Consider the following 25300-nt stretch of genomic DNA (forward strand, 5'->3'; position numbering starts at 1 on the left):
GCGCGTGGCGTCATCGCGCAGAGCACGCACGCATGTAAACAAAAAGAAACGGGCACGTGGTCACACAGAGCTCGTTGCTGCGTGCGTGGAATTGTACATTATTATTATTTTTATTATTATTAGTCATATTATTAATAATATCATTGCAATATATATATATATATATAATAATAATAATAATAATAATAATAATAATGTTGGTAGGTGTCTTGATTTTAGCATTGATTCATGCAGCAGGTCACAAAAACGTGCAGCTAGATTAACACACTAGATGCACACTTGATTAACTCGATGAAAGAAAATTGCCTGTGCGACACCCCATCTCAGAGAGGCAAAATTACACTAAGAGGTCAATAGGGGCGCTGTGAGTAAACAGACCAATGTTTTTTGGGGGCCGTCAAAATTACAGCATACAGAATCACTACTTTTCTTTAATTTCTCTCTTTAGACCCGAATTAGTCATTTTGGCTACTAACACTGTTTAATTAACTAAATTTTGATCTGCAAAAAAGGTACTTAAATTTCAAGGTTCTGACAAGACTCTCAATTTTACGACTACTTTTCGATACCACACCCCAAAAACGTTTAGTGGACAAGAGTGGAAAACAGAGATAAAGAGTTAAAGAAAGAGAGAGGTCTAAATCCTCAGCGCTTCCTTCAGCCCTTATCAAGCTTTAAACGGGTGCAGGGTGTGGTGAGGTCGCATGTAGATTGTGGTGCACTTTGATCGATAGGTGGCGCTACAGCACGAAAAGAATTCTATTACAGCAGCTCAATTTGTCATTTTTATCTCCAAACTCAATAACAGCCAATAACCTTTGGCAGACCTTCATCGTGAGGCACTATATGGACAAAAGTATTGGTTGAGGTCGGGGTGTTGGATGATCACAACCCCACCTCATCCCCAACTCCACAACTTATCCCAAAAATAGAGCACCATCATTCCAGAGAACTCAGCTGCTCCACTGCTCCACAGCTCAATGTTGTGGGACTAGCCAAGCTGAGCGTGTGTGCATTTGCATATCTGTGGCAGTAATGGGTACAACGTGATGTAGCTAAAAGCGATTTATTAGAAAGGATGTCCACAAACATTTGGACATTTGGTGTATATATCTTTTTATCCATTTGTGGACACTTTTTAGAAAGAAAAAAAAAACCCCTCAGTTCTCAGTAGTCAACATGTTTGATGCAGGAGAAATGGTCAGTGAGTAATTTTGACAACGGCTGAAGAGTCATATCCAGAGCCTTCCTGAAACTGCAAGGCTTGTGGGGTGCTCCTGGTCATTCGCAGAGGGTAACTACTGACAGTGGTCTGAGGAGGAACAATAGGAAAAATCAAGCATCTGGACTTTTCACATCGAGTAATGGAAGAAGGGCATCTGTTTCGGATGATCACTTAATCACTTAATGCAGTATATCTAATTTGTGTTTCCACTGACCCCAACTTTTGGCTGGTGAAAGGACTGCCCCATCTGTATATGCTATTTCTATATACTATCAAAGCTATATACTATACTGTTGTCACACAGAGACAATTATCAGGTATTCAAACTATGCATCCAGCCTATTCACAAATATGAATACCTCTCTTCTCTTTTTAACAGTACTTTACAGAAGTGTGTATTCATTAACGTTGTAACTTTTTATATTCGTCAGCAAACATGTACAAGTGCAGAAGACATTTCACAAACATATCACTCTCTCTTGTTTTATAAAGCTTTTTATTCAGGCAAACTACCAGAAACCAGATCTCAGGTATGTGTACCTGTTAGCACGGAAACAGGACCCCACAGGCCCTTCTGAGCGGACACGGGGTCTGCCATAACCGCAGCTGTAAGTGAGCTGAAGCTGCACAGAGAAAAGCCCGACACCTGCTGGGTGACATGAACAAATATAAACCTGACAGTTTAAATGAATAAGCCCATTTATCAGCACACAATTAATACATTAATTATACATTCACGCACACATACAGACATGCATATACAAAAGCAACTAATCATGACGAACAAATCCTCACAAATTATTTTTTTATTATGTGTATTTATAATTACATTTATTAAAAACACGTAGTCAGCCATGCAGACTTTAGTTTACCCATATATCTACTGTGCGTGCACTTAATTAATTAAAATATTTGTCAGAATTTGTACCATTTCTTTTAAAATACTATGTTTTTTTTTGTTTGTTTTTTTTTTTTTTTTTTTTTTGGGGGGGGGGGGCAAAAAGTCACCCCTGTCACCACCTGTAAGAAACAACAATGCACTACACCCTCTGCTTTCCTCGGTTCTCCCCTCACCTGCCCTTTGCTTTTCTTCTCTCTGTGTTAAAAACAAACACGGCGCTGGGAGTCAGTAACGCCGCTCCCCGGCGGACAACACGCTTATTAGTTCAAGACAAGCGACTCCCAAAGATGAAAAGCGTGCTCGGGGAGGGAGCCGTGGGTGCACTCCGCGAACACAAATGCCCCCCTCACTGTTCCAGTTACCCCCCACCCATCCTCCTTTAAGTGCCCCCCGACCCCCCTCACTCGAAGCGAGGTGCATTGTGGGGAAAGTCGTTGCCATTCGACCTCTGCGGGGCCTGCGCGGACGGAGCCAGAAACCCTCAAATTCATTATGCCTTTAAAACCCTTATTTATTTCCGCATAACCTACATACTCTCTCCGGGAGGCCAAAGCGCGAAAAAAACCCAACATTTCGATGCGGGGTGTTTCATTTTAGACAACGATTTTTGTAATCGTGTTTAGCCGGTCTAAAACTAGATTATATTTATAACATCGTTGGGAAAGTAGGCTCTAATTTATTAAGGAAAAATGTCCGGGGAACGAAACCGCAGGTCGCTGGCTTTCCGAGGAGGTGGATCAACCGTGACCGGCTCCAGTGGTGTCCGAGGCAGCAACGGTAACAGCTGGGAGGCCCAGGCCTGGCAAGATCGGCATTTAAACGGGAACAGGCCGGATCAGGAGGAGGACAGAGATCTGGGAGCGAAAGGACCGTCGCCGGGGAAAGTGGAGGGCGGGGGGTCCGTCAGCGACAGCACAGAGCCGGAGGCAAAGGAGGAGGAAGATCCGGAAGGGGGTCGATGGACAGCCGGGAAAGACGTTGACAGCATCGGCTGGACGGCTGCTAACGTCGCGGGAGAGGAGGGCGAGAGCTGGACGGCCGGCAACGGCGTGAACAGCGAGGACGGGGCTGGCAGCGGCGCCACGGGATCCGAGGACGACCGAGACCGAGGCGAAGCAGGGAGCGGCGGGGACCGGGAGGAGACAGGCGCCAGAAAGCCCTGGGTAGAGATGAGACCACAGACGCTGCTTCAGAAACACTCGCTTTTCCAAGCCTCCTGGCTTCAGGAGTTTCCCTGGCTGAAATTTAGCCGAGAGACGGGGCTCATGTCTTGCTCCTGGTGTCACAACATTGCCACTAACAACAGCGACGAGCTGGTGAAAGGCAGCCGAAACTACAAGCGGCCCTTGCTACTCAGACATCACCTGTCCTCGGAGCACGGCAGGAACGACCCGACCAAACAGGTAAAGTTACTCGGGACACAGACGGCGCTTTGAGTTTGTGCTTGTCAACATTATCACGACGTTGTAAAGTAGATAGCTACGTGTTCCAACGAAAAAAACGAGCGTAGTTGAATTACTTGGGTCATATATTCCCTTAACGTTTTTAATGCTGTCGTCTTCCTTCGCAAGAATGATCGCGCTAACGGCTGTGTTAGCTTAGCCAGCCAGCTAGCTAGATAGCTAGCTAGGTCGATGCTAAGCTAGCTAGCTACCCTGCCGCTGCTGAGGGAAACGTTGCTATGTGCTTTAGCATTCGAGCTAACTAGCTACCTAGCTATAGCTAGCTCCCTGTCCTGGGGATCCAGCTAGCTAGCTAGCTTTGTGACTTTTCTCAGTGACAGTTTTCTACAGTCGTTAAATCGTCTCTTTTCAGTGCTGTTCAGATTGAATGTGTTACTGGGTATTTACGGACATGTCTTCTAATCAAATTTACGATACATTTTACTTAATTTAATCTTAGCTAAATAATCTGGCTCAAAGGTTGGTCCTTAATACTGGAAATACTTGATAGTCTAGTCATGTCGATAAGACATACTGAACAGGCTTAACTGTGTAACGTTAACTAGCTCGAACATGTATTCTTAAACTGCAGCGTAGTTAACCTTACACACCATCTGTGTAAATCTGAGATTGTCTTTAAGACGTTTTGACTATGAGGGCTAAGTTAGTCCATAACACTGTATTGTCTGTCTTGGGACGTTTAAAAGCATATCTCTTTCTAAAATGTTTTACCAAAAGTACACTAGACTGAATTATGTCGCAATGTTTTGAGTGTAACCCCTTTAATCTTGGCTCAGAGGTGAGGGTGTGTGCCCCCCCCCCCCCTCCTCCTTTGTATTGGACCAGTTTACTCCATGCATGCATTGAACTGCAATTATCAACCTTAGTTGCCTTGGCAACCAGAGTTGATTACCAGGGAGGTCGTGATGGCAAGAGCTCGACCAGCAGGCTTTGGGGAGCCCCAGCCCAGCCCAACCCCCTCTCTGCTCCCTGGCTGTAAAAGTGACCTCTGGCACATCTCATCTTCCCCTTTAGGGCTCCTAAATCAAAGGCATTGTTTTAGACAGATCTCCAAGATCCAGGACTGATACATCACTCAGTTTGGCCAGAAGCACCCCCTAAATTGAGCGTACTATGACAGCTATGCTCGCTGTGTGGCACGCACCTGGGCGATCACTATGAGGGCAAGTATAAATAAATTTAGCATGTGACCCTTTGACCTGGTGTCCCCCTCCCTCCTCAACCCGGTATTGAATTGAGATCAATAGTGTGCCTGTGATCATTTTGAGGCATATGTTTGGAGCTGTGGTGGGGATTAATTCTTTATAATGAGTCCTTAATCTGTGTCCTCATGCGGACGCCATTATTCAGAAGACCCTTCAGCACCATAGCCGGAAGTTGTGAATAAATGCTTGTCAATCTGATGGCTGGGCTTTCTGAAAGGCAGATCGGAAAGTGGTCGAATTCTACATGCGATTAGAGCCCCTGAACGTATGACCAGGGTGCATTTGATTCATTTGTTAATAACATCCCTGAGGACAGCGTTGCAAGTGCAGCCAGTTGTTCATACTAATCAGGATGACTTAAAGCGTTCCTGCAACTCAATTTATACCCTTTGCTAATTAGGGAGGAAAGCAGTAGGAGGGATTATGGGCTCCTCCCTAGCAACAGAAGGGTTAAGACGCTGTTTTAGATTAGTATCAGCCCTGGCACTGCTCCTTTACCACTACTTTCTGCTGGTGTGTTTGTTTTTAACATCTCATGATTTCATGCAGTTACCCCTATCTTTACTATTTACTTTTGCTTTGTAATTTTCAATGGGCTGGCCAGGAAATGCTCCAGGACTGAGGTCAGTTCAGGCGGGTGCAGGAAAGGTGGGCTAATACCATGGTTTCAAAAAGGGGATGAATTGCCATAGGGTAGTGTTTAGCATGTCTTTTTATGGGAAAATATATGTCCGGGAGCCTCTTCAGCAGGGCTGTAAGTCTGAATTGTGCTGGTGTGTTGTACCTCTCAGCTGTGTCCCAGACAATAGGTCAAAATGTCTTTGCCTGTCCAGGTCTGGTTCGGGCAGTGGTCGTAACTCAATTAACCAAATAGGGGGTATCTGGGTTGTTTCGCTCTTGAGTCTGGCCATTGTCCTCAAAGTTGCCATCCCTTGCTTCTCTTGTTAGGGAGGCTTTAGAAGAGACAGTGTCTCCACCCAACCCCTGTCTGCCTCTTGTGAAATGTAGGCCTGTGTGTATTGGGGGGAAGAACTCTGTGGAATTCTCCATCGATGAGCTCTCTACATTGTTGGGAGGCCCAGAGCCTGGTGTTCTCCACCCACACCTTGGGTCAAGCACACTGCTACATTGTTCGTGCATCTGTGAGACGGGCTGGGTGAGGGGACCCTGCTCTGGCCTCAGGGGTAGGCTGGCCCAGGGTTGGGTATGCACAAGGAAAACAAAACTGCTGTCCCCATAGTCTGGGGGGGACACTTTCGGTCCCTTTGATAGATAAGTACAGATAGTTATTGTTCTGCTTTATCGATCCCCAATTGTGTACGACAGTAGCAGATGAACATGAAAACTGTATGCCCATGCTATGCATACTTGCGTGTGAAGACCCCCATGTCTAATGTATAGTCGTATGACAGACTTGGGAGGTAAACACGTTTATGAGGCGACTTGTTTACATTTTGGGTGGGTACTCTTGTTTACAATTTTAGGCATTTTGAGTTTACAGTGAGCTACTGGATGACATAGTAACAGGTCTCTAAAAGGCGCGCGCAGAGCTGCAAACGTGGGGGGCAGTATTGGTGGTGGTGGTTGTATTGTGTTCCTGTTCCACATCAAACCGAAAGTCTGAGGTGTGAAACCAGAAAGGGAGAAACCACTGTGGGTTTCATGTGTGACACACTTTGAGAGGGTCTTTTTTTTTTTTTTTTTTTTTCCTTCTTCTTTTTTTTAATAACGCTTCTAGTTCGCATCTAGCTAACTGTTATATTGGTCATTTATAGTTTTATTACAATTTTATTACTAGAGCCCAGTTTATTAAGGCTGCGTCATTTAGATTTTTCCATTCTTTCCTTGTTTAGCCGTCAAAGGCTTAAGAATTCTTGTCCGTGGGGAAAAAAAAAGGGCCACGTCAAAAGTCGACTGTCACCACAGCCTCATTTGAACAGCTAGTGTTGGGGCTCCTCTGAAAGCATCTGTTCTCCAGCTCGGTGTTAACACGTGGCACATCTGGAGAAAGGATGAGCAGAGGCAGAGAGACAGTGTGAAAGAGAGAACAGTGGATTTTGGACCAGTTTGGGTTCCCCCGCCTCTCTGCTCAGTATTTTGACTAACACCACTTCTGTCCCTCTTACCACAGCAAGGCTAGGCATGGTGTCAAAGCCTTTCCCCGAAACAAACAGTTGCTTGAGGCAAAGCAGAAAAACAATGGAGAACAATATGACACCACAAACTGACAGCCATTCCCATATCAACCCCTCCTCCACCACACCCCCCCCCCCCTATTCGCTCAAACCTGTCTCCATCTGCCCCCATTGAGTTATGCCTTCTAGTTTCGGTTCTTCTGTAAAGGCAGCATAGTTACCTTGATGGTTCCATTAACAAAATAATTCTAGACCTTTGCTTTCTTCGTCTTTGTGGATGTGTGCTATGGCACAAGAATCTGAGCGCAAGCTGCACAAAGCCTCAGTGTAGCATTAAAAACAGCACTGAACAATGAGCCTGGAGGAAAGGGCTGGCATTGTGTGGAGAAATGGGGTTGCCCTCTATCTCTCCTCTCTCTGTCCACTGGTTGGGCTGGCTGCTGCTGGAGCCACGTTACAGTAATAAACCCCGTCCACCCGGACAAGGGCTGCAGTGTGGAGGAGGGGGGCTGGGATGGCCTCCGCCCCTGAGAAATGGATTTAATCTGAATTACTCGAGCAAAAAACACAGCTGTGTGGTAGGAGGGGAAAAATGCTGGGCCTGAGTGGTATAAATGACTCCATGGATTAGGACATCTGCTTTGCAATTCAGAAATGTAGTGCGCGCATGTACTCCCTGTGATAGGTACCAGTCTGTTCTGCTACTCTTTTTCATTCGTTAGAGGTTCATCAGCAGTAAGATCTGGTGTAGCGAGAGGGTGTTGGCCTGATGAGTCTTTCAGCTTTAAGAGCATTAGCTGAGTGAGTGAAATGGTTTGCAAAGGGTGTGTCTTGTCATACAGTTTGTGTTTGAGTGGTGGGGTTTCAGCCTTATACAGTTCCACCAGAGCTGCAGTTTGAGAGCTGGTCAAACCAGTTCCACTGTTGTGGTGGTGTCACCAAACACCCACCACCTTGAGTTTACACTGTGCACTAACACTGTTTGTCTCTGTGTGTGTGTGTGTGTGTGTGTGTGTGTGTGTGTGTGTGTGTGTGTGTGTGTGTGTGTGTTTTGTTGCTTTTTTTTTTCGTATCTACTAGGAGACGGAGAGGCCGGAAGGCGGTGAGGGCATAGAGGTCGATGACTACAGGAGCAGGCCAAATGAAAACTCCTACTGCTACCAGCTGCTCCAGGAGCTGGACAAGCAGCGTAAAAGTGGCATCCTCTGCGATGTCAACATCGTGGTGTGCGGCCAGGTGTTCAGGGCTCACAAAAACATCCTGGTTGCGGGCAGCCGCTACTTCAAGACCCTCTACTGCCTGACCAAAAGCGAAAGCTGTGACCAAACCACCATCACGCACCTAGACGTGGCAGCCGTGCAGGGTTTCTCGGTTATTCTGGACTTCCTGTACTCCGGCAACCTGCTGCTGACCAGCCAGAACGCTATCGAGGTGATGTCCGTGGCCAGCTACCTGCAGATGACCGAAGTGGTGCAGTCGTGCCGCGCCTTCATCAAAGATGCCCTAAACATCAGCATCAAGCAAGAAGCCCCCGACTCTGTTGTAGTGGACTACAACAAGCGGCGGACGGTGCCTAAGGACAGTCAGGGTGCTGATAAGAAGCCCAGCTACTTCTGGGCCACCAGCATTCTGTCCGAACTGTCCATTAAGGCCAGTGGGCAAGTGAAGGAGGAGCCCAGCGACGTGGACGTATCGGCGGGGGAGGGCTGCGCCCTGGGAAGCTCGGGCTGGGGAGGGGATAACTCCTCAGAATCCACGGAGACGGAGCCACAGGGCCCGGGGCCGGTGTTCGTCTGGAACGAGCCAGCCCCGGGCACTGGAGCTGCGGTAAAGAGGGAGGAGCGACCAGAGCCGGGCAGCGGCAGGCGGAAAAAGCAAATCGCCAGACGCTTCGTCTATAACATCCCGCCCGAACCGGAGGAGGGCTTCGACGAGGGCATGTTCATCCAGCCGTCCGCTTCTTTTACAAGAGAGGACTACTCTTATCTCTCAGAGAGCACAGGTAAAGTCACGTGTCCTCACATTACAAACACTCTAAACTCACATATACACACAAAATGGCTCTTCCTAAGAAAACAGGGGCTGCCATTTTGGATGGGGTCACAGCAGATCAAATTCAGCTGCTCTTCCTTTCAGCTGAAAATGTTTTTACTATTAAGAGGACACACATGAAAGCAAAATGAGCTTTGTGCTCTCATGCAGGTGTGCTTTTAATGCCTTTTGTATTCAACGTTTCTGAGGCTGAGGCCCAGGGCTTTATTTGAATAAGGCAGCAGCTCTGTTTTGAGTGGTGGCTGTTATGTTAAATAGTTGGTACTTGTGTCCTTGACTCCACACACACACACACAGCATTTACCTCTGCTTTCGCAAGCAGACTTTTTAATGAAACTTCTACACTCTTTAAAGAAAACACTCTGGGTTCCATAAAGAACCATGTTTGTAGCAGAGATGTGAGTAGAGTGTGAGAGTGAAGAACTGGTAAATTGGTAAAGACCTTTTGAAAGGCAGACACGCCTCTAAAAACATGATTATTTATGGAACCAAAAGTGGTTTTTCAATGGTATCGCTCAAAGAACCACCTGAAACACTATTTTTATGAGCGAATCAATTTTGGGCAGTTTGCTGGGACTTTATCTACAGCATTCTCCTAAAATGTATGTGATGTGTGTACATGAGTTCTTCTGAAGTGTATCTAGTGACAGGGAGAAGTGTATCGTTCAGGGAGAGCACAAAATGCTTTATCTTAATTATTATTATTTCATGAACAGCTATCCATCCTGCTATCCAATTAATTTCAAACGAGTAACTGAAATATCTTAGACTGAATTGGCTTGTATGAGGAAATATCTTTAACATATATATCTTTAACATCTTTAACAATTTTTTTATTATCCATAAACCTAGAGTTTTTTTGCATATTATATTCATGATTTACCCTCTATTCATGGTAGACACTCTCTCTAAATGAAGGTTAATTTCTTGGAATTTAACTCCCACCTGAATGTATGTGTGCATTACTTACGGTACTGATAAAACCTTGGCCTAAACATGGTGCTGCTGTATATGATAACCTAAACTATATGGACAAAAGTATTGGGACACCTGCTCACTCATTGTTTCCTCTGAAATCAAGGGTATTTAGAAAATTGTTAAATCTTCTTGTTTGAGTCTTTACTGTCCAGGCAAAGGATTTCAGTTAGATTTTGAAGCATTGCTGTAAGGATTTGATTGCATTCTGCAAGCGTTAGTGAAGTCAGGATGTTGGGTGATCACCACCCCACCTCATCCCCAACTCCCCAACTTGTCCCAAAAGTATTGGATGGAGCACCATCATACCAGTGAACATAGCTCCACAGCTTAATACTGGGGTGCTTTGTGTACCCCTCCAGCCCACACCTGGTCTTAGCCATGACGCCAATATGTTCAGTTCTATTCTATTGGCAGCACTTCTCTACAGGGACTAGACCAGCTGTGTGTGTGCACTTGCACATCTGTGTCAGCGATGTGTGCAACTTAAAGAAGGGAACTAGTCATTTGGTTTTTGTATGTAATTTTGAAAATAATAACTGTTAAGTTGTAGTTAAGGACACATCAGCACCGTGGATAATTGGCTGTATATATCTTTGAGAGAATGCAAGAAGCTAAGCTTAGAGCATAGTACCTAGCAGTACCTATCACAATCTTTGCAAGTGATCTCAAATGTTAAACGGTTTTGGTTTCTTTTTAGTTCTGGTTCTGCTGACAGATGAGCATATCCATGATATCCAAAAATATCTACAAATATTTCTGGAATGTCCACTGTTTGCTTTGCTTTGTCACTGGAACGATTCCCCTAGTCTAAGATGCTCCTTCTTCTTTAGCTTCGTTATGTCTGCCATAGCTAGCTGGAGGCCTTTTCCTGTAAACAGGGACATCTCCTATATTGCTTAAGCACATTCTTACACACGCACTCACATAGTCATGCCCCGACCTTTGCTTATGGCACCCTGCCAACCATGGTCTTACATCAAGATTGCTTTTCTGCTGAACTGCGTGGCTGGGGTGTGTGTAGTTTGCAGGGCCACGAGCCATCTCTCCTTTTAATTAGAGGGCCAGTCAGTGTGCCTGTGTCCTTATTAAGCTGGCCGCCTCTTCGCCTGCCTCATACCACACAAACCTGCGTAATCTCCAGCCTGTGGAGCTGTCAAGCTCTCAGACTCTCTCCCCATTAAGCACAGCGGAGCGTGAAATGATATCATGTATTAAGTGGTGTGGTACAGAGAAGGGGTGCGCTTCTTTTTCTTCCTTTCTTTTTTTTTTCTTCTTTTTTTCTTCCCTTCTTCCCTCCACCACCGACGTGTTCTCTTAATACGGGATAATGAAGTAAAGCTGGGGAAACATTCTTCCCTCAGGCTCCCTAAATGCTCTCAAATGCGCTTAGCTCCTATTCCTCAGGGCACTTTAATATGGAGCGGCCTGATGCCCATGGCACACGCTTTGGTGCGTTCGTGTGCAAGGGAGAGGACCGTATTGACACACAGTTGACACACAGCCTACTTCCTTTTACACTCAAAGCTTTTCCTTTACACACTGTGTTGCTTAATGGCTGTTGTAGAGATACCATGTGTGACGAGTGTTTTTTTTCTGTGGTTCATCTCTAAAAACTGGAGAAAGGTCTGGTAGAGTTGGTTGGTTGTATTTGTTGTAAGAACCTGTCTGGTCTCTCTACATTGCCCAGAACAGGATTCGCTGTCGTAAATACTTGAATGGCTTCCAAACCGTTTGCAACTGCCGCAGCTAAACATACACACGCGCACATCCACACGCTCCCACAAGCACTTCCCCCAGTTCTCGGGAGGTGCAAAGCTGCCAGGGGTCGTCCCGCCCTAATCCTCCCTAATGCAGAGCGTCCGTCCCTGCCATTCCAAATATTGACCCAGGCAGAACAGGCCCACAGTACAGGCCTTTACAGTGGGATCTAACAGCTTTGGCCTGCCGGCCCCCTTAACCTGCCCCCTGAAAGATGATCCACTGTTAGGACTTCTGTCAGTCATTGACACATTATATCCACACACTGATACATACACACACATACACCAACAAAGGTGGTCTAGAACTTGTACAAGGTGGCTGAGACTGAGGACAGATATTTATGGTGTATATTTCAGGACGTGTTTTAATTGTGATCAACAGTGAGTTACAAAGTGGCGGTAGTAGTTGTACCAGTAAATGCATATGTCCTCAAGGGCTTTAGGCTAGTGTACAGATGGAGCAATTACTGGGTGGAGACCACTCAGACCCTCAGCCCATTACTGTCCTCTCCCATTGTGTACCCTCACCAAGCTGGCCAGCCCAGTCCCACAGAAAAGCCTCCAAGATTCCCAGCAAGGAGAGTGTTGGGGGAATAATAAGGGCAGTGCTGGGTGATTTGTCGGCTTTTCTTTGTGTAATGGCATGATTGCTGTTCGGTTTTAGTGATACTGTTGGGGAACAACCATTATGTCTTTACAGCAGGACGTGAGATGAAGCCAGTGTCGTCTTTTTTTGCTTGTAGTTTTTTTTTTAAATCACATTTTGTGCATGTAAAGGCACCCTTAAAAACAGAATCAATAATAAGTTGCCTGGTTAACATTTCATTTTGGTGTTCTGTTTAATTACAAAGGCGACGGAACAAGGTCGTTATTCGTGAACGTAAACATGATCTGATAATGGGATACTGATTTCATATAACTGTACTGAATCTTATCAATATCATACTGCCCATGCACGGCCTTGTTTGCTCTTCGTGACACGACACTGCATGAGCTAGTGACGTGTGCAGTCCCAGTGGTTTCTTTTCTCACGCCAAAACAGCTTTGGGCCGCTTGAATCTCTAGTTTGATGATTAACCATCCTGAGTAATATTTTAATGGCAAAGTCTGATCCTAGGTGTGTTCCTGACTAGCACATAGCGACAGATTGAACTTTAATTTTAAGGCTGCATAACAGGGGGGAAACAGAAGAACCTGTGATTTGCTGGCAGCTCTTCTTCAGCCCACACGGTGGTGTGTGGAGTCTCAGTTGAATTCCCAGGTGATCTGGCTCTCGTCAGGCCCTTGGCAACCTGCTTGACGACCTTTTTTGTTTGGGCCCTTTTGGCTTAAACAAAGCTGGACTCCCCCATTCAGCATGCTGTAGTACAGGGAGTCGTGCTCTGCTTAACCATAGCAGGCCAGACGCCACTCCCAACAGGACTGGGGTGTGTGCTGCATGCTTTTAAGAGCATTGAAAAGGAGTGCTGCCATTGGAGCCCTGATTCCAACTCCATCTCCATCCTGCAAAATGTTTATTTTTTTTTTTTTTTTTTTTAAGTAAAAAACAAATAGGGATTCTCTTCATGCATGACTTTTTTTTTTTTTTTTTTTTTTTTTTCCCTCCTCCTCCCCTCTTGGTAAAATTGCATTACTCTAATATAGTTATGGTCTCTGCGACAGAGTTGCCATAGCAACTGGCAGTTCATCAGGTTGCTTGGCTCTCTGTTTGTGAGGAACGCTGAAGGGAGTGTGTTTTTTCCCCTCACTCATAAACACTATATCCTCACAATAATAAAACGGCCCCATTGCCTGAGCCTCTCTTGCGTGTTATTTATAGGTCACGCACCACAGAGTGGTCACTGAGCTGTACAGCTTGCAAACAAAATGGAGAAGAGAAGAGAAACTAGGCTAGATACCTCTGCTCCTCTCACGGATCACCTGGTGTTTGTTTTGGAGGAACTGGTGTAAAAGCAGGACTCTGATGGCATGGGTACGTGTGTTTTCTCTCTTCTAGGCGAAACGTCCGACACTGCTCTGAATAAGCTAAAGTGTCCCCACTGTAACTACATTGCCAAACACCGGCGAACACTAAAGAGGCATCTGATCATCCACTCCGGCGTGCGCTCCTTCAGCTGTGACATCTGCGGGAAGCTCTTCACCCGCCGAGAGCACGTCAAGAGACATTCCTTGGTAAGATATAAACACAAATGCACATAGTGTTACCAAAGTGTTACCAAAGGGATTTTAGATGTTTGATTCAGAAAAGACCAAAAATAAATTTCCACAGCACTCATCTGACAGTCAGATAGTCTGGTTGGTCCAGCGAATAGATAGTTAGTCATGCTAAAGATTAGTTGGGACAAATTCTGGGGCAAAATGTAAAAATCATCATTGTCTGACCAATTTTGCTGCTGTCACAAAAATCTTGCAACTCAATGAATGCATTTTTTTTTTTTTTTTTTTACTTTTAATTTATATTTATTTTTTACAATGTGAATTTTAATCCGTAGAAATGCTCCAAAAGGACTTTGACCAACACATTTTTATACTGATGCCCATTTAAAGTTAGTTTCCATTTAAGATTTTTTAAATAAGCAATGATTTATTAGAATAAAGACAAAATACAATGTCAACCTAAAGCAGCGTTGTGCAAGAATTTAAGTGTAATGCACTTTTATGCCACTGCAGTAAATGCTTTGAGCTTCTCCAGATGAAGCACTATAAACGTGCATTTGTTGACAATATTTGCTGAGATATACAGAACTAACATCTGAAGTAAAGAAAGCACGTGGACTGTGGTGGCAGAGTAATACTATGGGATTTTTCACAACTATTACTTGCTTACTATGCAAGTGTGTAGCTCTACTAAAGTTCAATAGTGCAGTAGCAGCATTCCAGTCCCAGAGGGGCCATTCTCTCATTATCTGTCATTGTACCATCAAAAATGTTATTATTTTAGGTAAATTTACTACATAATGTTCCTTTAAAAACACTACTGAAAGTGTAGTGAAGTTTGCCAAATTGCCAGTATTGGAAAATGTATAAACTTTGATACAATACAGATTGAGGGCTAAATGTTTATTTAAAGGTTTATTTAAATAATCCCTCAGAGAATACACATTTTGCTTTCTTTTTTTAATGCAGGGTTCCTGTTTCTCAGGTTCAGTCTTCATTTCAGGTGTAATAAAAAAAAAATATATATAATTGAATACCTCTCTCCCTCCTGCAGGTGCACAAGAAGGATAAGAAGTACAAGTGCATGGTGTGTAAGAAGATTTTCATGCTGGCTGCTAGTGTGGGAATCCGGCACGGTTCGCGCCGCTACGGGGTGTGTGTGGACTGTGCCGATTCACACCAGGCCACGCAGGAGGGCCTAGAGGGTATGCAGGAGCTGGAATTCGCCCGTGACGATGACTTCGAAGAAGCGGTGGAGGGAGACGAGGACATGGCGGAGGAGGGCGATGGGGAGGAGCCCAACGAAATCGACCAATCCAACTGGGAGGGTGACACAGGTGCCACCCCCGAGGAGGACTAAGTTATAAAATGCAACTTAAACAAAACAAACAAAAAATACACAAAGAAAAAAATAGCTGGGAAACAATCAACAACTCCAAAGTGCTATCAAACCTTGTGGTCGCACGGTAACGTGTATGTCAAAGAGAAAATATATTTAAAAAAAAAAAAAGCTTTGGTAGATAGGGACTCCAAGATGTAAAGATTATTGTGTGTCTGAGAGTCTGGGCCTAACTGCCTGATTGAGATGAAAGAGATGATTTATGAAAATCAGGTTTTTCAGTGATGTATTTTTTTTTCCTCCTTTTCTAGGGTATGATGGTGTACAGTGTTTTAAGTTACGTTAGGCCAATCATCTTAAATATTAATTATTTAATTTATGAAGAAAGTTATTATGGTCTTATTAAATTGATATAATTTTGTTTTTGTTTTTTTTTCTGTTTTTGTTTTTCTTTTTGTCTGGTGAGAGAGACGTTCCGTTGTAGGCTGTGCTTCCTGTCGTGTCTGAACATCCACAGCTAAGATGGCTATTCTGATTTGAAAGACAGAGCATTGTGCAGATGTTGCCTACAGGAAGATTATATTTCCTTTCACGTTGTGTAGATATGTTTTAGTTGTCATGAGCTATATTTCCTTTCCTTTATCCCTGCACAAATCTTGGAACCAAAAGAATCTGTTTTGTGACTTTGATTGACCACAGCCATATTTATGATTTTAAGTTATATTGGGGCTGTGCCATTGTGCCAAGCAGAATGCACACCAAGATTTGGCAGGACACAAACTACTGAACATGCTGAGAATAAACGTAAAGCAGAGAAAAATAGAAAGTATATTAAAAAAAAAAAAGAAAGTATAAGGGGAATATATTATTACTAGCTTTATATGAATCACAGCATCACAGTAACACTTTATAGAGCATTTTGACATTCACTTAAAGCTTGAATTTTGCCAAATGATGGAAAGTTTGGTGCTGTAACGCTTGTTTTTTTGAAATACTGGACCTACAAGCTGTATATGATGTTAATAATCGTAAAGCCTACTCAACTCAGATATACTAATCAGCTCTGTATGTAACACTGTTGTGCTAAAGAGCCTATCAGGTATGCTTTGCCATTGTTTTTATTTGTTTTAATTTAATGCACATGCACACACACCCACACACACACACATATACCAATTTTGTTTTGCTTGATTTTAATTTAATTTTTTTAATCTACCGGCAGTACATGTAAAGACGACCCAAAGTTTCGGACCTTCCTGAATCGGTGTGATGAGGTACTGAGCATACTGATAATCACTTGAATGATGTATGTAAGGGGGTTTAGTAAAGAAAAAATGGATTGATTGGGATGTATGTAGTTCTGTTTTAGTCCCCAAAAAAATAGCAACAATCCAACCATTTACAATCATTTTATTTGACTTTATAAGTGTAAAGGCTGCCGTGTAAGAAACACTTTGGTTATGGTAATGTAAAAGTGGAGCTCTATGGAGAAACATAGACACGCACTTACCGCTTCTTATTTCCCCAAAGCCGGTCTGGATGGAAATAAAAGAAAACTGTTTAGTCCATGCGGATCTTTTTTTTATTTGTTTGTTTTTGTTTTTTTAAACACAATTTATTAAACATTTCATTATTTAATATTATATATATATATTGACTCAAATGCAATCAAGACTGTTAATTTCTATTTGTCCTACCAAAATCGTTGTTTAATTAATGTTGAATTAATGTATGAGAAAGCCAGGTAACCTGTTTAGTGTAAATCCTTGCTTGTGTATGTAATTGTCAGATTTAAATGTTTTTATTCCAAAATCATTCACTTTACCTTAGATGCATATATTGGTTTATTTGTCCTTTCTATGATGTTTTTCTTTTCTTTTGTTTCCTTAAGAACATTTTATAAGAAATATTGTTTGTGGGTTGAAACCTAGGAACAGCAGTTTCTGTTCATATGCAGTGGATATATTGAAGTGCTATAATGATACAGAGTATGTTTATCTTTCCCTTTACTCCAGATGAAAGTGTATTTTAAGATGTATAGAAGATATTCATCCTGTTTGTATTATTTACACCTTCAGATCGCTGTGGGAGGGATATATATTAAAGTGTGTGCATGTATATGTATATGTGCACACTTTAAAAAGTATATAAGAAATATATATATATATATATATATATGAATATGAATAGATATTTAAGTTGTTGATTTAAGTAATGGATCACGGCTGCAGTTAACTCGTTCTAAACCCTGGCCTGGCTTTTGTTGTCTTCTCCATCCTGTTTCTGTTCACACGTGTGCTTGTTCACTCAGACACGCTGTTGGTTCTTTCCTCTCTATCTCATTTTGTCTGTGTATCTGATGAACTCGAGACGACTAGCTCCTTACATTTTATGCTGTATATGGACATAACCAACAAAAAAAAACAAAAAAACAGAACACTACAGATGAAGGTTTTTTTCCAGCTGTATTTTTTTAAAGCCGTTTTAAAGATGTATTTTTCAACTATCTTACAGTGATGCAAACAGGGCCTTGGGCTCACCTCAAACACAAATCAAATCAGGTTACTCTTTTTATGTTTTTCAAGATTTTAAGATGAATACATTCTCCTTTCTGTTTCAGTTGTACTACTGTTCCTCTATAATAAATTTTAAAATAAAACTTTGATATTGCTCTGATGTGCGGATTTGTGTCTAAAATGAATTAACATTGGAGAGAGGTCCCTCTCGTTCGACCTGTTAAGCATGCACTCTTAATACAGGTGCTTTGGGTGGTCATAGAAGCACACGTTGAGGGTCCATTAAGAGCCATGGTTGTAAGAGAGATGTGTGAGTGTGGAACTATCACTTCATATAAAGGTTCTTGACACTCTTGCGTATTTATAACAAACCTGGTTCTTCTATGGCATTGCTCAAAGAACCATTTACAGCACCTTAATTGTGTAGCTTTTAACTCTTGAAGTTAAAATACATTACATTGACAAATGTATTGAGACACCTGCTCACCTGCTTTTGTTTGAGTAACTTTCTACTCTCCAGAGAGGTCCACTAAAATCTTTGCTGAGAGGAGTTGATTGATTGTATTCAGCGAAGAGCTTTAGTGAGGTCAGGATGTTGGATGGTTACCACCCCACCTCATCCCAAAAGTACTGGCTGGAGCACCATCATTCCACACAACACAGTTCTATTGCTGCACAGCTCAATGCTGGGGAAGTTTGGGGGGCTGGGGGCATGCCTGGCATTAGGCATCCAGGTTCATGTTTATCTCCTTCAGAGAATCCTATTCTATGGGCAATAGCATCTGAACATCTGTATGTGCAATGAGTGCAACCTAGAAGGGGTGTTTACACACACTTGGGCATATGGTTTGGGATGGCTGAAAAACTGAAAGTTTTGTGACACCTCTGGGACAACTGTAAGAAAAAAAAAAGAGTTCACTGTGGCAATGTATCTAAAAACAACATGCTGATAGTCTTGAATCAATAAACAATATTATATATTTATAATTCAATCATTTTAAATTCATTTAGAGGAATACAGACCCCAATCTGTCATTGTTACTGTTAACCTATTTGACTATACAGATTATTCAAAATAGACTAACCATCAACATGTATGTGTATTTATGCAGGCTATTAACTGATGGTTTGGCCTGTTATTAGTAAAATATAAGTGCATATAAAACATCTGCTATGCGTGCACTCTAACAACATTGTGGCTACCTCCAGAGGTCCCATTGCCACCCCAGGACCACAGACTAGTAGTAGTAGTACACACGATCACTCAGGTTTGTTGACGGTGAAGCAGATAGATACAGGCGTTTTCAGGGTGCTCCCGTGTCTGTGTTACCTTCTGGCTCTCTCCTTTTAATTAGGCTGTTATAGTCAGACCTGCCGGAGTCGTCAGACACAATCTGATACTGCTCAACATTCTCTGCTCTCCATAAAATTCTTCTCAGAACTAACTCTCTCTTTTTACCTTCTCCGAGTAAATGGCCACCCAGCCCAACCTGCTGGAAGATTGCCCGCTGAGGTCCCCTCTACCTGCGTCAAACCAACTGCCACCTACCAGTACAACCAGCAGGCCCCCCACCCACCACCACCCATAGCAGACCAGCGGCCCACCCTCCTACCACTGCTACCTGCTTAGTGACCATGTTAAAACCTAAAAAAATGGACTTGTAACTATCTGCCACTATTAATATCACCATTAATAACTATCTGTTGTATCTAGTTTGGTCATTTTTATCATTAATGTTTAAATAGTCTGGCCAGAGAAGGATGGGTCCCCCTTGTGAGTCTTGGTTCCTCCCAAGGTTTCTTCCTCCAGTTCTGAGGGAGTTTTTCCTTGCCTCTGTCGCCGTTGGCTGCTCACTGGGGCCTTTGATCCATCATGTCTTATGTTATTTTCTTCTTTCTTCTTTGTCTCTGTCTTTTATTAATCACTATTTATGTAAAGCTGCTTTGTGAGGACAACAGTTGTAAAAAGCACTATACAAATAAATCTGACTGATATCTTGACTAGTAGTAGTAACGCTGCACAGTCCTGCAGGGTAACCGAGCCCTGCCTACAGTATAAATAAGAGCAATCATGCAGTTGTGTCGTGCCTTTAAGCATATACTCAAATTGGAATAACTTAAGTTGAGAATGATAATATATTAATTTCTCTAACCTGCTTTATGTTACAGTAAATGAAGGTTAACTGCTGGAAGTTTGATCGCTAAGCAAACGCCATCATGTGCTGCCATCTAGTGGAGATCGCGGCAATTATCAAAGGCACCACTTCACACATGTCTCAATATTGGTCTTTCACACGTTGCATTATTAAACCGATTGATTAACTCAACGACAAATACGAGCAAATAACAGATACGAGCAAATAACAGATACTGTCTATTCTTTAAAAAATGGGATTATTAAGTCATTTAAAAATAATATTTCGCCAATAACTACACTGAGCAGCATCTGGTGTAATTCCCTAATCAGACACTAGATGGCAGCCTATCACTTGGTATCAGTATCTCATGCCGAGATTTTCACTTCGAAACTTATCATTTTTCCCCATTTCGAGCCGAACTGTTAAGACTTAGTAAAACACCCCAAAACACACCACAAATGTCTCCACAAAGGCAGTTTTTTTTTTTATGACAGTGGTCATCTATGATACGTGGGCTGTGTCTGAAACGTAAGGACACAGTAGTGGTTGGTGTGGCATGTGGGAGACTGGGGTTCGATTCCCAATCTAGGTGACTATGCTGCGCTACACCAATAAGAGTCCTTAGGCCAGACTCCTAACACTACATTGACCCACCTCTGTAATACGAGTAACCCTGGAAGTCACTCTGGATAAGAGCGTCTGCCAAATGCCGTAAATGTAAATGTAAGGAACACTGTGGCAGGAAGACACCCAGTCAGGTATCATACCATCAAGCAGTGGGCTTCCCATACCTTGGTGACGTTAGGACGTATACAGGGTATGCACAGGTGTCGGGAGTCTCTGAGTGGCAAAAAGACCTAGCTTTGAGTGTGACTGTTCAGCTGTTCAGATTCAGCAGAAATTCTCAGCTATCCTTTTACAGACTGTCATAAGCTCAAGAAAAGAGAAGCTAATGGATTGCTGCAATTTGCAATTTCCAGGCACCGAAACGTGTGGGAGCTCACTGAGTGGCGAAGTGCTCTGAAAACAGGTGGGGGGAAAAAACCCAAGCCCACTGTAGTTATTAGCAAATTTAGCGACATGTTGAGTTCAAGTAAAAGGGAAAGCAAGCAAACCTGGATGAGCCAGTCCACTAAATGTGCCTGAAAACCGTCGAATACACCCCTAAGACCATTCACTCGACTTTGTGCTCACAAGTATGAGGCTTTATCCTCTAAACATGTGTGATTTGAGCCTCAGTTAACTGGGCGTTCCTGGCTACACATCAGTGTCTATGGACCATTGGTTCTTGGGTAATTTGCATGGATTGCTGTTGAGGCCTGCTGCCTTTAACTTGAGCAGATAGTCACTTTTTTCATTCCCGGTTTGGAGGTTTTTTACTAATAATCGCAGCCGTGCTGCAGAATGTTTTGCTACTCAGTCCGACTACAGAGGGAACGTGACGTCAGTGCACACCCTCTGTTGTTGCCTTTGGGATTCGGTTACAGACCTTAATCACTATACTGCCTTCTAAAACTCTGCCCTCTGAGACAGCACGAGCAGCAAGGCATCGTCAGATACCTCTAGTTTCAGACTTTATTTTTTTCTTTATTATTTATATCTTTATTTGTTCATGATGTAAATATCCTTCCTGTTCATTTGTTACCATGGTTTTGTTATTCATGGCAAGGCAGTAAAATCTCTACATTATAATTGTGTGTGAATGTGTGTGTGTTATGTTCATTCATCTGAGGTGTGCGTCTGTGTGTGTATGTGTGTGTGTGTGGTGCGTGTTTGTTTATACACTCTGCCGTGTGTGTGAGTGTGTGCATGGCTATGGTAGTGTGTGTGCTGTTCAAACATGCCCCTGGGCAGTCACACACTGGCCCATTCTCCGGGCCGTGTGAGAATGGAGGGCCGCCTTTGTGTGGGTGTCTGTCAGTGCTGTTGTGCGGAGTTTGGCCCCATTGTGCCCGACCACTGTTTCTTATTGACACAGGACCCCTCTCTCCGCCTGTTTCCCAGGCTCAGACCCTCCGGCCCGGCCCGCCAGCGCCTGAAACCGGATCCACTGAGCACTGGCCCGTTTTGTGTCCTCCCTCCCTCCTGCTGCTATTGTCTTCTGCCTAAACTGTGGTTGGCTCCATCAAAGGACAGCAGGTAATGGTGTGGTCACAGCTGCAGCTGCTGTGGCGGTCGCTCATTCAGAATGGGCACGAATGTCTGTGGTCTCTGCTTTGTGCGTCCTGCCCCTCTATGATGGCTGGTTCAGTAGGGTCAGATAGAGGACGTGCCTTGAGTGGAGTGTGTTGTGGAGCTGTGCATATGTGTGTGTGGGGGGCGTTATGGGGCGTTAGACCTCCCAGTGCCTCACAGGCAGGTTGTATGGCCATGCAGGTAATGTGAGGAACGTGAGTGTGGAGGCTCGTCACCTCAATCCCACCACTTTGGCTTATCACTGCTGAGAGTGCAGGGATTTCGGGTGTTGGTGCAGGGCCTTTCCCAGCACGCCTACGCTGTGCTCTGAGTTAAGATCAAGATCAAGAAGAGCTTTGTCATGGCAACCATATACATGTGTACAGTATAACCACGTTCCTCCAGGGCCTCAGTGCACGCATACACACATGGCCTGTGTTTACAAATCAGAGGGCATAGACCCGGGGCTGCCAACTCTCATGCACTGGCTGTGTGACGCACACAATTAGCTCTAATCTCACGCTCTCGCACCACACTTGCATTTTTAACGACCTTTCATCCCACTCCAAATGACCTCTGGAAAACGTTTTCTTCAACAGCTGCAGCTCCAGCTTTCACCAATTAAACACACTCTGGCAAAGGCAGCCTTCTAAAGGAGACATGCTAACTAGCTAGTCAGCCAAGCCAACTAGGGGCGGTGTGCTCAGTTAGTGAGAGAGTAGAGAAAATGCTCACTAAACACGGATGGGAACTGAGAAAAAGAGAAAGGTAAATAACAAGACTTGGTTAGAGAACTAAACACAATTCGAAACCAGAGCATTCTTAAATGAAATGCTTGCCAAATCTTTACTAAATCATATGAACACAGTTATTAAGGCCCTGTCCCAAGCGATGCACTTGTGGTCCAGCAGTCCATATTTGCTTATGAACGGAAGGGCCACAAGGTTGTAGGACGGCCCATTTTATCAGTCAAAGGGGTATTCTGGCAGGCAGTATCAAAAATGTACTTGTGTCCTGTGGTATTTGACACCAAGACATTAGCAGCAGATTCTGTAAGTTGTGAGCTGGGGCTGATGGATTGCATCAACGAGCCTTACCAGGTACCCTTGACCCTGTTGATGGTTCACTGCTTGTCCAATATAACACATCACCTTAAACAACTGACTGTTCACTTGTTGCCTAATATAGCCCAACCTTTGACAGATGCTACTGTAGATGAAGCTAGTCAGTGTTTTCTAACCCCTTGATGCAGCAGGGCTTATTACACACTAAGGCTACTAGTTAATATTATTAACTATAGGGACGTCTGTACAAACTGGTGGGGCGATTCTTTGGTAATAGAAGTTTGTAACAACACTCAGACACATGTTAAGAGTGTTTTAAGGGACTTAAGGGACTAACTTCACCTGTGAGTGAGGTTAATCTTATAGCTAATCTTTTTGAAATTTTTGAATAATAATACTAATTGCATTTTTTTTTCACTATTAATAATGCTTGATGTATATTTTAGTCTCAAGTCTTACACAAAATATGAACTAAATGACTTCCATCCCACACACTATTGACTGTCTGCACCTCCTGATTGATACATACTGATTTATACATACTTCAATTTTACGTGAAACAATTGATTAGATAATTTAAATATAATTTATTTGTTAAATTATTATTATTTATAATTAAATAATTCTAAATAATTATTTTTATTTTTAAATAATTAATTTTATATTTATTAATATATTTATTGATTTTAAATAGTCTAATTTTCAGTTTTCTGTGCATACATAGTAAATATAAAGTCAGTTACATAGAATATCTATTTCCTGTAGAATATGTCATTTTAGAGATTTTAAATCTGGGATAACTTTGTTACCTCGGATTTCAAACTGCATAAAATCTGCAAACAGTTCTAATAAAAAAACTGTGTGTCCGCACTCTGTAATGTGACTTCTTTTGGTGGGTAATATGTGGAAGGCAGTGAGATTTGACCTTACATCTCATTATTTTGTATAATACATAATACAATGTCAGATTGCAGATGTCACAAAGTGAAAAATAGAAAAAATGGAGATGCAGTATTTATTCTGTATATGCCATTTTACCACCTGATAAAATGGTGTTGTTGAACCAATGTCAGCCTGGGTTGCTAAGAGTTGGATGAGGATGTTTGAGCTGTATTCAGCTGTCCAGCGTCACCAGAGATTCAAAGGCTGTTTCAGAAAAACGAAATGTTGCCTGGACACTTACAGTGGACCCTGCTGTCTGGGGGGAAAAGGAGCGATGAAACTGTGTTCTTCTGGGTATTGTCCACTTGGCTGCCCCCACAAAAGCTGGTTCTGTTCACACACTATTGCGCGAACCTGGCGAGGTCAGTTCTGAACAGCTTGTTCCTCCTGCACTGGGGACACACTGAAGACATTTGCATGTGAAAACAGCAGGAAATTAAGTTGTCAAGCTTAAACACCACCTTCCCTCCATGCAATTGTCCATCTGACCTGTCTATCTATCTATCTATCTATCTATCTATCTATCTATCTATCTATCTATCTATCTGTCTGTCTATCTGTCTGTCTGTCTGTCTGTCTATCAACATGTACCTTTCACTGAATGCTAACACAAATACCTACACACACACACACACAGCCCACTTATATGCATATGCATGCATGTGTGTGTGTGTGTGTGTGTGTGTGTGTGTGTGCGCGTGTATGAATCTTCACGCCTGTTGCTATGTGTGGGGTGTGTGTGCTTTATTGTGTGAGGCAACCTGTCAGCGCATGTTTATATACACAGCACAGCCGTGTGTGTGTGTGTATGTGTGTGTGTGTGTGTGCAACCATGTGTGCACACGTGTGTGTGCTTGACGAGGTGCTGGTTCCCACAGCTCTGATCTAATTCGGCTGTAACTCAATCTCCGTGTGAGCGTCGCTCAGCCAGTGCTCACCCTCCCACCGGCAGCATTCTGTGTGTGTATGTATGTGTGTGCATGCATGCACGTGTGTGTGTGTGTGTCAGTCACTTCCCCTGTCAGTCCCTCAGGCCCGTGGGCACAGCAGCTCAGCCGGATTGGTTTACTGTGTCAACTCTGGGAGCGGGCAGCACATGCCCTGCTGCATCCTGTGTGTGTGTGTGTTGTGTGTGTGTGTGCACCATTCACACACCCTATACACCCTATACCTGCCATTCAGCAACTGCGGGAGGCATAGTGGGTGGGAGGCGTCAAGTTTCAGGACATTTCGCCTGGAGGGGCCAGCAA

The 25300-nt window shown here is 43.4% G+C and overlaps 1 protein-coding gene and 1 long non-coding RNA gene across 2 annotated transcripts; one reads left to right on the forward strand and one right to left on the reverse strand.

Moving 5' to 3' along the window:
* Positions 1 to 1165: 1165 nt before the first annotated feature.
* Positions 1166 to 2464, reverse strand: LOC140551392 (uncharacterized). Its single transcript, XR_011979255.1, has 3 exons — positions 2300 to 2464; positions 1766 to 1874; positions 1166 to 1312 (listed from the first exon to the last, which is right to left on the reverse strand). It is a non-coding gene; the product is annotated as an uncharacterized lncRNA (long non-coding RNA).
* A 92-nt stretch (positions 2465 to 2556) lies between these two features.
* On the forward strand, positions 2557 to 17891 carry zbtb10 (zinc finger and BTB domain containing 10). Its single transcript, XM_072676016.1, has 4 exons — positions 2557 to 3529; positions 8010 to 8931; positions 13716 to 13891; positions 14931 to 17891. Exons 1-4 carry the CDS (start codon positions 2816 to 2818, stop codon positions 15234 to 15236), a joined length of 2118 nt encoding a protein of 705 aa, XP_072532117.1. The 5' UTR covers positions 2557 to 2815; the 3' UTR covers positions 15237 to 17891.
* The last annotated feature ends 7409 nt before the right edge of the window (positions 17892 to 25300 follow it).

This window comes from Salminus brasiliensis, chromosome 3 (assembly GCF_030463535.1).
Source record: "Salminus brasiliensis chromosome 3, fSalBra1.hap2, whole genome shotgun sequence".
NCBI lineage: Eukaryota > Metazoa > Chordata > Actinopteri > Characiformes > Bryconidae > Salminus > Salminus brasiliensis.

Bases quoted from the DNA above. Each gene is read 5' to 3' on its own strand.
- zbtb10 (XM_072676016.1), top strand. From the start codon at position 2,816: ATGTCCGGGGAACGAAACCGCAGGTCGCTGGCTTTCCGAGGAGGTGGA. The intron at 8,932-13,715 runs GTAAAGTCACGT...TCTCTCTTCTAG, and splicing joins TTATCTCTCAGAGAGCACAG to GCGAAACGTCCGACACTGCT. The intron at 13,892-14,930 runs GTAAGATATAAA...TCCCTCCTGCAG, and splicing joins ACGTCAAGAGACATTCCTTG to GTGCACAAGAAGGATAAGAA.